We start from the raw sequence: 13858 nt of genomic DNA, 5'->3' as shown, positions 1-13858 counted from the left end.
TTATTATGCGATGGAGTTTGACCCTATTTGCTTCATTATCAGAATGCTTCGTTAGTGCCTCAACCGAACTGTTTTTGTAGTATACATATCTATCATATGCTTCGACTTGAAAGACAGTGTTTGAGAGGAGTGACGCAAGAATTTGATTGACAATGGCCCCCATCCGTCGTTGAATGTCCAGTGTTCATTGTATACTGAATTCCAAGTCAGAGCGACCGTCTGGACGTCCGTTGGAAGAGTCGATAAAGGTGTGGATGTTGTAGATTTCAACGCATCTCCAAATTACGGTAGGGTGTCGACATAGAGTAGAGCTAGGAACTGAAGATCGCCGGCTGGTTGCAATGGGCGAATTGTCCATAGGCCCCTTCACAAGGGCAATTCCGCTGTCTATGGATGTAACTCAGTGAGGCGGAACGGAGAGTTCACAGCCATGCAAGGGCATTGTGGTCTAGCATCAACTTCAACTCGGTCGGATTGGCTAAGATCTCATCGATCTGTGCTTGAAGAGAGGCAGTATGCCGCTTTGCTGCTCAAGGAGTTGATAAGACGAAGACAAAGTAGAACTTCGATAAAGGAGCACTGTGTTAAGCCTTCAATGGATAGGACCCACTTCAAGCGCCAAGTCTTGATCTGGACTAGAATATCCCCAGCTGCGCCATCCTTTCTCTTTCTGCCTTTCCATTTCATCTACAGCTTGACCAACAGCTACTACTGGACAATTACCTCTAGGCCGCAATGCGAATGAGCCTGACTTAGGCAGTCATAGCCGCTACAATGATAAGCAATGAAGTCACGCAAAGTCTTGGGCCGCGTGCAAACTAAGACGGTGAACGAGATCGGATATGCAAACGATCAACTGAAGCATGTTCTATCTACGATTTCCTAGTCGTTTTTCCCCGGCTGTAGGATGGGGGAGATCGCTGTTGATCACGACAGAAGCTGTGGTGGCACCGTGGCAGGGATCACGGCGACTGTCTGCGACTCAATAGAGGGCCGTGATGAGAGCTATCTGAATTCTATCCCCTGTAAAAACTCGTTGCCTCGGAGCGTTCGTCGGCAAAACTAGGATTCTGGTGGAGTTCTTATACAAAACACGTCTATGCTAACTTATGCAAAGCGGATTCGACCAACCAGATCCCCTAGATCTTATACAGCAGTTCTACGGACTTAACCACGGACTTCGTTTGGGGGATGGATACGCGCAGACCTGCTCTTAGAGATGCGAACGCAGAACACGTCGTGTTTGCTTTCGACACGCTTTACCGCTCGCGGTGACTTAAAGGAAACGAGCCTTCCTAGACCTGCATACTTCCACGTCGCTAGAGGCGCTCGATGTGGAACTAGACTGGGTCATAGATGCAACGCTTGCTGCGCGAGTCCATTCCTGCCATCGCCAGTCATCAAGTGGAGCATGGTGCATGGCTCACCTGGGAATCTAGTAGGACTCAGCAGTCTCTTGCTCGACATCGTTACGAACACGCTTGGATCTACTGGAACTCCAACACCACTCACTATGGCTAGAATCACAAATCGCGACTTGGAACGACAACTGGGCTTCTTTGAGTCCCCAACAAAGAAGAGATGTGCTCATGAAGGCCCGCTTAGAGACCTGCAGGTTGAGATTGAGCGTATCGTTGACGAGTATTCAACTTTACCCAGCAACATAGTCGCTTTGTCAGTGCCTCTGAGGCAAGATCTTGACAGAGCATATGCAGATTTGGGTCCGCGACTGTGGTCTGATTCCAACGGCAGGTTCGACTATCTTGCAAATGCTCGCGACAACGATCTGGAGGGCTTCTACACGCGGAATCTCTTCTACTCCGTACCAGAGGACAGAACTTTGTGAGTCTTGAGCTTTGATTGCCTTCATGTTGATCATTCCCACTGACATAAGCCCCAAGGTTGGAAGAATTATTTCACAAATGGATCAAACAGAAAGTCGTCAGGCGAGTTTCGAATGTTCGGAATGGCATGGTGAAGCCCAGGGGGCCGCTGCCCGACTGGACACCCCATGCACGTGGCAAATCATCAAGCACGAGCATTCGTTCAAGACTTGAGTCCTCAGAGGTGAGCGATTTCAGCTCATGTACTTCGCAACAGTCGGATGTTGAGGAGAGTACTGGTCCTTCGGAGTCAGATTCGGAAGACATTGAGATCAAACTCCCACAGCGATCGCGAGGCTTACGGTCCTCGCGAGCATCGTCGGCATTCCTACAGCGTTTGGATGGCAGAAGCGCGTCGCGTCGCAAACGACAAAGCTCTGCCGCGGACCAAGCACCACAGACCAAGCGCACTCGTGCTGAGCATGCCGTCTCAGGCATTAAGTCAACCTCTTCAACGCTCATGGTCACCTTGTTCATCCCACCTGCAAAGCTGGCTTTCGTTTCACAGCAATACACCCCGTTGGAGAAAGTGAATATCAATTCCCCAAATAAACTCAGCTCTCTTCGCCAGACTGCTGCTTCTACTCACAAGAGAAATGAAACGCCCATCTCTGCGAATGCCACTTCCACAGATCACGGAGATCAACCAAAATGTGGTTCGACACAATCTACTATCCCAACGACTGAGTTGAGCGACGACTTCGAAGGCGTCATACCTGTACCTTTATCTTGCGGGAGTCAACAATGCGAGCGCGACCAACAGGGCCCTTCCAACGATGCGCTGACCAAACCACTTCAGAGCGGCTCAGGACACGACACGACCCCTACCCGCCATCTGTATCGATCTGAGACACCAAAACCAGCTCCAAAATTGTCCGACCTCGATGCTAGGGTCTCTGAACTGTTCACGGCCGTCTCAGGTCCTTTGAAGACCAGTAGTTATGCCAGCTCAGTTCGTCCAACGACTTCTGCTGGCCTCGATTCCGCATTGCTTGCCTCTGCGACTCTTCAGGCTATGGGACCATCGCCTTCGACCAATGGCACCGCCGCAGATTATACTGAGAGCATATCCGTTATACAACATCCTGCTGCAATCCCTGCGCATCAATCAACCCCTAAAGAGCTGGAGCAGAATAATCTCATGAGTAATGCGTTGGAGGATGGTAGCTCGGGAAATGCTTCGGGGCAGGCTTCGGCGAACATCTTCGAGAATGCAGAGATTCTCATCGACTGGGGCATGGACGTAGGTCCTCCGACATATTTCGCGATGGAGGACTGTGCGTTGGTAGAGGATCTCTTCTGCTTGGTCGAGCGATACATGCCTACGCCTTTACGTAGCATGCGGATCAAAGAATTGGCCTTTGAAACGATCACGAAAATCGAAGGACCAAAGGTCGACTGCCGCATTATTCGAGATAACCAACTTGGACGTCCTAGTCTGCGCAGAATGAAGAAAGTATTGGCGAGACAGTGTAAGGAACAGAACGATCTGGAGATGAAGATACATGTTGAGTGGGAGTGCCGCAAATGATTAGAGACATGAAATTTGAGGTGTCTAATCTCCAATCCCAGCTATACCATGGACGCACTGTGCACTGTGCGAGACGTTGGAATCGAGTTCTTTTACCCCCATTCTATGATGAGGCTGAATTCTACTGGGTTCCCGACCAATCTAGCACATGAACGTCGATTTTTTCGAGGAAGCTGGCCAAGTACCAAGGCTTCCATGAACTGTTCGAACTGTTCGTTGTTTCCTCTAGCAATCTTGAAGTCTTGGTCGGGCAACAATTTCAAACCCAGCTCCGCAATTATTCCCATTGAGCTGGACACAGCACTTGTCACGGTGCCATCGATCCTGTCGAAAAGCCGATTGCATGTATCACACTGCTTCAGCGGCACTTCATGTTCTACGCCCATATGCAAACGGACATATAATATGGACGGGTTGACTGGTCGCGCTCGTTGCAGAGGCACCGGAAGGGGATGGGACCGGTGTGTGCCGACAGCTTCGAATACGTCGTCGTACTTGTTCAATGCTGAAGGCGAGTGTCGTACTTCTTTCAGCGTCCATGGGCACACTTCGTCGGCGAGGCTCCAGAGCTTGCCTTCCAGGCGTGATCACGTGACATCGCTGAAGCTGGCCGAGAAATGCGTGAAGTCAAATCAAGTCGATTACGCCCGGCATCAGCGGACTCAATCGTCGTGTTGTGCGGGGTGACAGAGGTCGGAGCGCTCTGCTTGGTTTTCTGAACGCACGTGCCAGCTATTTTATCTGCTTGCTGTATGAGGAGGGCCAGCATCGGAATGATCTTGGCATCGCTTCCAAGATGCTGCTGTCTGCCATCTTCGCCGACAAACTTCCTTTCCGCCACACTTGTGCTTTGGACTGTGGAAGTTCATGATTCAACAGCTGTGGTCGATGGTCGAAAAGCTGCTGCTGAAGTCCGCCTGTCTGCTAGAAGTCGAAAGTGTGAGAAGGGCTGTGCTACCGCTGATAGGGAGTCCAGGAGTCTGAGCTCCTTGTTGCCAAGCCACTAGCGTCCCTGCCTTCCTTCAAGATGCTTGTGAGAACACCCCATGATGGCCTGCAGACTGCTGGGGTCTGTATACAGCCAACTTCGACATTTCCCCTTCTGCGTCCAAAATGTGCAGGCCGGGAGATTGCACCCCGTATCAGAGCCGCACATAAGGAGTCAGCTTACAGAAGATAGGCAGAGTTCACCATTAACACCAGGCATTCGCAGACGATTCGCACACCACAGAAACCATTTTGCGACAGCCGAAGAAGCAGTGCACTATCACAACATATACTTCAAGATGCGCACAGCCACCATCCTCGCCGTCGCGGCCTCAACCCTTGCCTCAGCCTCCCCATTCGAAGACGTCGCACCACCAGTCAATTCCCAATACGACGTCACAAAGTTCGTCTACGGCTGCTCGGCAGGCTGCCACTGGTCCTTCAACGTGACCGTTGAAGGAGAATACAAGAACCACCCCGAACTCCAAACCCCGGTAACATGCTCAGGCGGCCTGGATGAGAACCAGGACTACAAGAAATGTGACGGAGCTCCCAGCGAGACGCAAGAGGTGGCGGCGTACATCGACAAAGCCACCAACCTGCTGAAGGTGCGGTATACTGTGAAGAACCTCGAGGAGCACAACACGTACAAGTTCTATGGAGATAAGAGGGTGTATGCCTCTACGAGTGCCGACGCGAAGTTGCAGCAGGAGGATTTCGCTGTGCCGGAGAGCGTGGCTGGAGCATGAGTGTGGGTGTATGGCGCGCGACAGCACATCATGTGTATATCAGTGTAATGTAACGTTCATAGAAGTGTTTGGCTACTTCGACCCATGTTCCTTCAAGTCGTCGCGACAGAGCCCACGAATGCACCAACCATGGGCATCTGGGGTCGTGGTTCAAGGTCTCACTCGTAGTATTTTCAAAGGCTTTGGAAAATCAGGCTTGCCTCCCGTGTATCACGGCGTTTAGCCTCAACAGGTGAAAAGGATCGTTCAAGCAATACTCGTTCCGCCTTGCTCTCTCGGCTAACCAGTAGACGCAATACCGGTAGCTCCTTTCTGCACTTCCGCCCATCATGGCAATGCGTTTCCCTACTCGAAACCTTTTCTGCGCCATTCACACCAGGAATGCAACATCCTCGTATCATACACGTCCATCTTCCCTCTCTTGGTGTACACTCATAGTCGTAATCGCGAGATGCTGGGGCTAAGTACTTAGATCCTGTCGCAAAGTCAGCCTCAAATCTGCCCGCACGTTCATCACTGCATGTCTCACGGCGGAAGCAGAATTTCGCTCCAGCTGCTATGCAGAAATGCGACACCGCCCTGTTGCAGTACTTAGTGACTATTGCTTCCCAGCTGTTGATGGGTCGCATACCACGAAAAATGCCAGAGCAGTTACTACGCTTCGGTTCTCGGGGTCTGTGATGGCGTTGTACGTCTCTTTTACAATGTTGCCTCGTTGTGGCTGCTGGGCGACGATTTTGCCTCCTCTGATGGTCTTTGGTGGCATCTTGGGCTGGTGGTAGATGGTACTTAGAGATGAAACTGATCTCGTTGTCTTCCGCTGCTTGATGTCTGTGAAGAGGTTCGCTAACTGGCAGTGGCCTAAACTTTGCTTGTGCACCTCCGCGGCCAGGAATATGACATTACCACTTCCACCATCTGGTATTCCTGAGTAACTTCATGGACCTTGCAACTCATACCCTTTATACATGCGGAAGTGCCGTCAAATAATCACCATACGCTTGTGCCGCAAACTCCCGCGCATCTGCAACTAAGTACTAAACCGCTCTCGATAACCATCACCATCTTGTAACCAGGAAACGGCATCTTGGGCCGTATGCCGGACTCACTACGTTCCATCAGATCACGGTGCATTCTGTCAATATTGGCTATAGTCCCGGAGTCACCGCTCCCGTCATCGCCCACTTAGCCACCACTTATTAAGCTTCAAAAATGACTGTCACGTCGATTCTAATCCTGCCTTCTTGCCCTAGAGGACAAAAGTTGGTCCAACAGTCTGTCGCCCTACTCTCCAGAATCTGTTAAGCTGGACTGACGATATCGAGGAGCTCTAGAGGTGTCTAACGATAATGTGACCTAATACACCTTCCGAGCGAATTCTATATCCGCCTGAACATCATCGGTGCACATCACCCTCGACCCAGATACAGTCGGCAGCACTGTAAACCTGCTTTAGGCACGCTCTATTTCTTCTTACAAAACTGGCCCGATAATCGGACAACAATGGCTTTGTTCACCTCGACCTAGAGGACTTGTTGCTCTCCTTGGCATTCACCTGCTACGACATTTATCCCAATTCACTTTCTAAGCACTCTTCCCCTTCAAGTCTTGGTTGGTCACTCCTCTTCCAAACCTACCTTACCTTCCGACTTCACCACTGCTCGATCTGCATCTGGCTGGTAACGCATCATACCATCCTGAACGTCCAAGCTATTGTGAGCGCTATGGATACAGAAACACCGCATGTCTTGAACTTCCATTACCCAGCATGCGAGCTCCTACCTGCAAGTGCTCAATTTCCGATCTTGGAAGTGCCAAAGGACGTGGCATATCGCGACCAACCACCTCAGGATCACCAGCTACGCGATGCTTTCAGCACCAACTTCTACGTTCTCCTACCGCCCGAGACCCGACAGCAACGACTCGTAACTCCTGATTCGCACACAGGCCTAATCACTGCTGTCGAAAACCTCTGTACGGTCCAAGGATCGTCGTCATTACGATTCGTGGCAGCGTTTGATAGCAGCAAAGGAGCCGTTGTTTGGAGGTACTTGGTCACCTACCATAGCGGTGCGATGGAATTCAAGCAGCGCTTCGAGCTGACTTCTGTCCAACAAGCTGTATTGCTCAGACTCGCGGGCACTTACAAGTGGATTCGCATGCTTGAGCACCTGATCTGCCGCGAGTCCGATATGGCCTTCTACCATGTGTGGGACAACCTGCAGAAAGCCTATCCAGATGCTGATCTCGAAGCAGAAGCTCTGGATTGGGACGCAGAATGGGCATCTGCTATAAAACGCACTCCTGGCGATTTGCTTAACGATCGTCTGGCCTCCAGTAATACCTTCGTCGACCTGTCTGGTAAAGGTGTGGTCAAAGCCGTGTTGCCATGCGGCCACATTTCCCCAATCAACTTGGCAGGTCTGAAAATTATGACTGCCAACGAATGCCTGGCAAGCAAATGCTTCTGTGATTCGGAGATCTTGACTGACCAAGACATGCGCGAGATTGCCATCAAGCATGAGATTGATGTTTGCCGGGCCAACTTCCTCAAGCGGAACCTTCTTTGGAAGAAATTAGACATTTGCATCAACAAGCAGAGTGTCGTGACTTTCACGCACTCGACGATCTTGCTGGCCTTGGACGCGACCTTGGATTCACTCAAAGCGCCTAAATCGATCATTCCCCGATCGATGTGCTTTGCAAATTCCTACCACGCCAGGAAGCTTGCGACACGTTTCAAGTTGCGCTTCAATGGACCTAGCCAGCCAGAGGCGAGCACTGTTGGGGATCTGCTTGCATTTCTGCTTGACGAGGCTACATCCGCTCTCGGCGGCGATGAGGGCTTGCATCTTCTCCCGCCAGGTATTGCTGCCTTTGTGCGCCAGTGGATAAAGCGCGCGGTCAATTTCCTTGACCTCTGCCGCTGCGACCAGCAAGGCAAGGACCATAATGCTCTGCATCAACATGGCGAGCGATTCTTCTATCGGTGTTCAGGCCAGCAAAGCAATCAAGAGTCGATTGATGAGTTGTTGGAGAAGATGGATTTGGCTGGGGGAGTGACGAGTAAAGCCGAGAACTTACATGAGTTGTTTGGAGACATGATGATGAATGCGGGAACGAACGTGGCAGAGTAAAAGACCTCTCGCATAGATCGAATGACCATGGTATACAAAACGAAAAATTTGGTATGCTGCGATCACTCGACCACTCCTCGCGCGACTGTACACGGCCGGTATCATCGCTCCTTTTTTCGACGCAGACTACCAAGGTGCGATCGGCCGAGCCATTGCAGGAACGGATCCTATGACCGCAAAGGAGACTCTCTTCATCGACTATCGTATTTCAGGCAGAATCTTTGTGCCCGATGGTGCTGTGGACTGGAGACGGTTAGATCTCTTGAGTTTGGCCAGAGATCACCATGCGAAGCACGCCTCTTCGCGTTTCACTCTACTCCGCGTTTGGAGCCATTCTCATTTCTGGCCATTGATGGTCGGTCACGAAAGTCGACTTGCGTGGTGCTTCGAGGACTATGATTTCTGGCAGTGGAAGTTCTACCCGAAGGAAGTCCATCGCGGGGAATGGAATATGCAGGAGACCATCAGACTCAGGTTGAAAAAGGCAATGGCCATCTCAACTCGACGCCAATATCAAGTTGAAGAGAGACATCATTCTTGTGATGGGCCAAGACCAAGACGGAATGGAGGAAATGGTGACAGCAACTGTCTTCGCCTTGTATACTGCTCCCTGGAGACTCGAAATCGATTTCTGGCCAAGCTTCATCGGTATCGATCCTCCATTCTTCGAGACGCCAGACAAGAGGTGGTTGGAATAAGGATGGCCGTGGCATGATATCAGAACAGACCCTCTTCGGCTGACCAGGATAATGTATTACCTGCCGAATGTTGACATATGCCCGAGCGCCGAATCGATTATGTGTGCATCAAAGGAGTGGAGTCTGCACGATTATCCCTGTCGACCACGTGGCAACGCCCAGGTGCCAGACTTAGGTTCTTTGCTGGCAGACTCACCGATGCTCTGAACATACAGTATTCTCAGGTAGCGACAACAAATTCCGGTACGTTCGCTAGATCGTCCTCGTATCGGCGCCATTCAGCTTTCTCGAACAGAGTCTGCCGAAAATTTGTCGAGTGCGATTTCTGCTTCGGGAAGTTGCATTGCCAGCGAGCCTGTGATCAAAGCTTGGTCGAGACAGCAGACTATGGGAAGGACGCAGTCGTTGAAGGTCTCCGCTCCGAATTGCGGCTGTTCAATCGTGAAGCTTGATCTTATAAGAGTAGGCCTTGTGCTCCTACCTTGTGTGGAGGTAAGAGATTGCTCCATCAGACTGGAGCTTCGATTTCTTCCTTGCGACGATGTTCGGTTCCCTTTTCCTGGGCCTCCTGGCTTCGAACGCAATCGCTTTGCCAGCAAATGCGATCCTGCCGAGAGCAACAGTCGACATCAACAAGACGGAGCTAGAGGATTGTCCTTGCCGGGATATCACATTCATTTGGGCTCGAGCCTCGACAGAGACAGGGAACATGGTATGCAGTGCAATCGAGGTAACATGCAATCGTCCACGAATCTGCTCAACACCCCTTGCAGGGCGGCAGCCTCGGGCCCTTACTATGCGAAGATCTGAAAGCAGATTATGATGAGGAAAACGTCGCATGCCAGGGCGTAGGAGGTGCCTACGCAGCAGACCTCATCTCAAACACCTATCCTTTGGGAACATCTCAAGGCGCAATCGACGAGGCACTCAGACTTTTCGATCTTGCTAGCACCAAATGTCCGGATACTCAAGTCGTTGCCGGCGGATATTCGTACGGCTCCCTCGAAGCCTTCTAGAATATGCTGCTGACACCCTACAGGCAAGGTACAGCCGTCATGGCTGCATCAATAAGTGTTCTTGAGGCAGCAGTGCAAGAACAGATCGCCGGTGTCGTTCTCTTTGGTTACACTAGGAATTCGCAGAATTCCGGCAGAATTCCGAGTTTCTCGACTGATCGAGCGCTGGTTTATTGCAATGAGGGCGATCAGGTGTGTTATGGCACACTGAATGTTACTCAGGCTCATTTCGAGTACGAGCAATTCGTCCCTGCTGCAGCGCAGTTTTTGGAGGCGAAGCTTGCCATAGCCAATTGAAGAATATATGCGAATCAATGATCCTTCTCAATCGATGTCTGGATCCGCTGAAGCAGGCTAAGATGCTCTTGTAACCGGGGTGGCAATCGTGGATATTGATCTGGGCATTACGATTTGTGGCATTTGAGCATCCGGTTCAAAATGTCGGACGCCTTCTACCTTGAAGGGGGATTGGATCAAACACATGACTGAATAGCATATCTAGGTGCGTGTATCTATCTCTACATGTTCCGGCCTCCAGTAACACTGATAGTTTGTCCATTGACGTAGCTGAAAAGTGGACTGCAGACAGCCATAACTGCACTTGCTGCCTCTGTAGCCGTGCCCGGCCTTCGCAGGGGGATATCCGCATAGCTTGCACTAGAATCTTTCTGCTTCTGTGGTATGCCCAGAGCAACCTTTTCGCCATCAGGTGTTGTCACAAAGGCACCCTCCTCTTTCGCGGCTGTGAGACGAGTCTGAATATGCCCAAATGCAACTGTGTTGCACCTCACTCCGAATTGTGGACCCCACTCTTTAGCAATAGCTTTGCTCAGACCTGTTACCCCTGCCTTTGCAAAGGCGTAATTCGCTTGTCCGGCATTGCCATGTATACCAGAGGTGGACGAGATGTTGACGATACAACGTGGCTCGCCATCTTTGACCCGGAAGTATGGTGCGGCGGTTCGGACCAACTTGAATGGTGCGGTGCCATGGAGGTTGACGATTGTGTCCCATTGCTTGTCAGTGGTCTTGTGAATCACGCCATCCCAGGTGAAGCCCGCCTAAACGCAATCGCGTCAAGGTCAGCCATTATCTCATACTGGATGGGGATGCTTCCATACATTGTTGACGATGAAGTGAATCTTGCCGCCGCCAAACTCTGCCGACTTCTTCACTAGCTCCTTGATGTACTGATCGTTCATGATGTCACCTGGGATGGAGATGGCCTTGCCGCCGCTCTGGTTGATCTTGTCTGCTACGGCCTGCGATTTCTCTGGGTTCTGTCAGACATGATGCGCATTTGCCCATGCTCAGCTCCGCCCATACCTTTGTCAATGTCTGACACGACGACAAGTGCGCCTTCATTTGCAAAGAGTCTCGCGCATTCTGCTCCGATTCCTTGACCAGATCCAGTGATGATGGCTGTTTGGCCTTTGAACATACCCTGTGGGTAGTTGAGTTGTGGGGACATGGCTGATGTGGTATGGGAATAGATTGATTGCGAGACGATGAACTGGCGACTTGCGAGAGTGTAGCTGACGAACTTACTGTAGTCGTCTATGGAATGTCGGAAGAGCAATGCGCATTGCCCTCGGCCGGGAAACAATTGTGAAAGCCTCGGTTGTCGCGACGCGAGAAGGATGTGTGCGTGCCTGAGGAAGCAATTGAGCCCCGATGGTCGCAGGAAGCATAAGGCCACCGCTCTGGTTGCTTAGAATACCCAGCGTCACATTGCACCTTACCATTTGCACGACTCCAATTCGTGGGGATTTCTTCGTCGCCATGCACTTCAGCTCCATCCTCCATTTACCAGCGTCCTCGTCGTCGCTCTGCAGTAGACATGGCTCCTTTGACGAACGATGAAGGCTTTGGAACTTCTCCCAAGCCGCGTCTCCTTATCGTAGGAGCAGGAAGTCGGGGCCATGCATATGCAAGAGCAACTGTAGACTCTGGCCTTGGCACCGTTGCTGCCATCGCAGAACCCATCGACTTCAAGCGTGGATTGCTCGGCTCCAGATACATATGGCCCGGTGGCAAGCCTTCTCCTGAACAGGAATTCGCCAGCTGGACGCAGTTCGTCAAATATGAACAGCAAAGGCGGAAGGACGAAGCAGCAGGCATATCTGTGCCGGCAGGCATTGATGGCGTCTTCATCTGCGTTCGCGATGAGCACCACATGGAAGTCCTCGCCGCTGTTGCACCACTCGGCCTTCATATCATGAGCGAAAAGCCTCTGGCCACCTCCCTGGACGACTGTCTGCGAATTGAGAAGGCTCTGCTTGCCGCTCCGAAGCGTATCTTCGCCATCGGTCATGTCTTACGTTACAGTCCTCACAACATGTTGCTGAGGCACCTCGTTCGAGAGCGGCGCGTGATTGGCGACGTTCTGTCGATCGAACATACAGAGCCAGTCGGTTGGTGGCATTTCAGTCACTCTTACGTCCGCGGCAATTGGAGAAAGGAGTCTACCACAGCTCCTAGCCTCCTAACCAAGAGCTGCCATGATATTGATTTCATTCTGTGGATGCTCTGCTCTCCGGTAACCGGCGACGGGCAGCAAGCACATCTTCCTGCTCGACTTACTTCCAGTGGCTCGTTGAAGCAGTTCCGCCGAAGTCAGAAGCCCCGTGAAGCAGGTCAAGCTACAAATTGTCTGTCTTGTCCAATCAAAGATAGCTGCCAGTACTCGGCTTTGCGAATTTACAACGACAAGGTGCTTGCGAAGGGGAACGCAAAATGGCCTATTGACATCGTGAACCCCGAAGTTGAGACTATTCTGAACGAGTCAGGACCTGAAAAAGCAAAACAGACTTTGTTGGAAACCCTTGCAGAAGACTACGACGTCAAGTCTACGAGGCAATCGCATGCAGACATCGAGGGACGCTCATGGTATGGACGTTGTGTCTGGGAGAGCGACAACGATGTCTGCGATGATCAGTACGTTACCCTGGAGTGGGACGACGATGCCGATGGTCGCGGATCTAAGACAGCTTCCTTTCATATGATCGCGCAGACGCTGGCGCAATGTGAGCGCCGCGGACGGATATACGGTACATCGGGCGAGATCTGCTATGATAGCAGAAGTATAACGGTTCACGACTTTACGAACGATACAACAAACACTTACAATCCCGAGGTGCCTAAGAATAGTCACCACGGCGGCGGTGATGATGGCTTGACACAGCAATTCGTCAAGGCAATCATCGCCTGTAAAGGCGGCAGCATGGATGTTAATGAAGCTCAAGTGGAATATATGGGTTGTACCATGGAAGAGATTATTCGTTCACATGCTGCTGTCTTCGCAGCCGAGGAAGCTCGGCGAGAGAAGAAAGTTGTGGATTGGCAACAGTGGTGGCAGATAAACGTCGCAGCACGTCTGCAGGCTATTTGAGCCTCTATTTGTAATGTATTGCCTTTCGGGCTTGAATTCTATTAACGACTTTGGCCCTTGCTCGGAATTGCTTTCAGGCTACTACATACGACAGTCTCCCCGAATATCCGCAGTTTAGCGTGCAAGTGACGATTGAAAAAGAGCTTCGCCGAACTTCATCTCCTCAGCTGACCGGCCATGTTTGGTCCTGGCTGTACGAGTGCGTCTATGCCTCATAAATCTCAGCTTTGTAGGTCGGCGGCAACGCAGCGTTCGCTCCGTGCGGTGCTGCGAGGTGCCAATCAACTTATGTGCTCACTATGCTAAAGACAACAGCATCGAGCAATGAACATCGATCTTCTTACATTGTGACAGGAGCAATCATCATGGATGTGACTGGTATCGAGCATTTTGCCAGTGACAAATACTGCAAACAGGGCTAAACGAGCGTCAAGGGCAATCGATACGTCCGCATCTTCTCGTTGCC

The 13858-nt window shown here is 51.2% G+C and overlaps 7 protein-coding genes across 7 annotated transcripts; 5 read left to right on the top strand and 2 right to left on the bottom strand.

Moving 5' to 3' along the window:
* Positions 1–1513: 1513 nt before the first annotated feature.
* Positions 1514–3414, top strand: MYCFIDRAFT_83916 (uncharacterized protein; the record flags this gene model as incomplete). Its single annotated transcript, XM_007922369.1, has 2 exons — positions 1514–1842; positions 1902–3414. 2 exons carry the CDS (start codon positions 1514–1516, stop codon positions 3412–3414), a joined length of 1842 nt encoding a protein of 613 aa, XP_007920560.1.
* A 1104-nt stretch (positions 3415–4518) lies between these two features.
* On the top strand, positions 4519–5344 carry MYCFIDRAFT_209811 (uncharacterized protein). Its single transcript, XM_007923292.1, has one exon. It carries the CDS (start codon positions 4701–4703, stop codon positions 5148–5150), a length of 450 nt encoding a protein of 149 aa, XP_007921483.1. The 5' UTR covers positions 4519–4700; the 3' UTR covers positions 5151–5344.
* MYCFIDRAFT_206019 (uncharacterized protein) lies at positions 4519–6841 on the bottom strand (the record flags this gene model as incomplete). Its single annotated transcript, XM_007923291.1, has 16 exons — positions 4519–5330; positions 5365–5429; positions 5469–5648; positions 5680–5706; positions 5750–6077; positions 6104–6110; positions 6145–6163; positions 6194–6254; positions 6278–6334; positions 6374–6380; positions 6409–6461; positions 6507–6539; positions 6564–6631; positions 6668–6708; positions 6743–6749; positions 6801–6841. The coding sequence occupies 16 exons, from the start codon at positions 6839–6841 to the stop codon at positions 5179–5181; spliced, it is 1146 nt and encodes a 381-aa protein (XP_007921482.1). The 3' UTR covers positions 4519–5178.
* A 33-nt stretch (positions 6842–6874) lies between these two features.
* MYCFIDRAFT_83918 (uncharacterized protein) lies at positions 6875–8287 on the top strand (the record flags this gene model as incomplete). The annotated part of the gene is made up of 1 exon (XM_007922370.1): positions 6875–8287. The coding sequence occupies one exon, from the start codon at positions 6875–6877 to the stop codon at positions 8285–8287; it is 1413 nt and encodes a 470-aa protein (XP_007920561.1).
* A 1239-nt stretch (positions 8288–9526) lies between these two features.
* Positions 9527–10298, top strand: MYCFIDRAFT_43984 (carbohydrate esterase family 5 protein; the record flags this gene model as incomplete). Its single annotated transcript, XM_007921776.1, has 3 exons — positions 9527–9697; positions 9759–9976; positions 10025–10298. 3 exons carry the CDS (start codon positions 9527–9529, stop codon positions 10296–10298), a joined length of 663 nt encoding a protein of 220 aa, XP_007919967.1.
* A 171-nt stretch (positions 10299–10469) lies between these two features.
* MYCFIDRAFT_209810 (uncharacterized protein) lies at positions 10470–11480 on the bottom strand. Its single transcript, XM_007923290.1, has 3 exons — positions 11328–11480; positions 11123–11274; positions 10470–11062 (listed from the first exon to the last, which is right to left on the bottom strand). The coding sequence occupies exons 1-3, from the start codon at positions 11470–11472 to the stop codon at positions 10520–10522; spliced, it is 840 nt and encodes a 279-aa protein (XP_007921481.1). The 5' UTR covers positions 11473–11480; the 3' UTR covers positions 10470–10519.
* A 313-nt stretch (positions 11481–11793) lies between these two features.
* On the top strand, positions 11794–13457 carry MYCFIDRAFT_201546 (uncharacterized protein). Its single transcript, XM_007923289.1, has one exon. It carries the CDS (start codon positions 11842–11844, stop codon positions 13390–13392), a length of 1551 nt encoding a protein of 516 aa, XP_007921480.1. The 5' UTR covers positions 11794–11841; the 3' UTR covers positions 13393–13457.
* The last annotated feature ends 401 nt before the right edge of the window (positions 13458–13858 follow it).

This window comes from Pseudocercospora fijiensis (genome assembly GCF_000340215.1).
Source record: "Pseudocercospora fijiensis CIRAD86 unplaced genomic scaffold MYCFIscaffold_1, whole genome shotgun sequence".
NCBI classification, from domain to species: domain Eukaryota; kingdom Fungi; phylum Ascomycota; class Dothideomycetes; order Mycosphaerellales; family Mycosphaerellaceae; genus Pseudocercospora; species Pseudocercospora fijiensis.
This window is presented reverse-complemented; position numbering and strand designations above follow the sequence as displayed.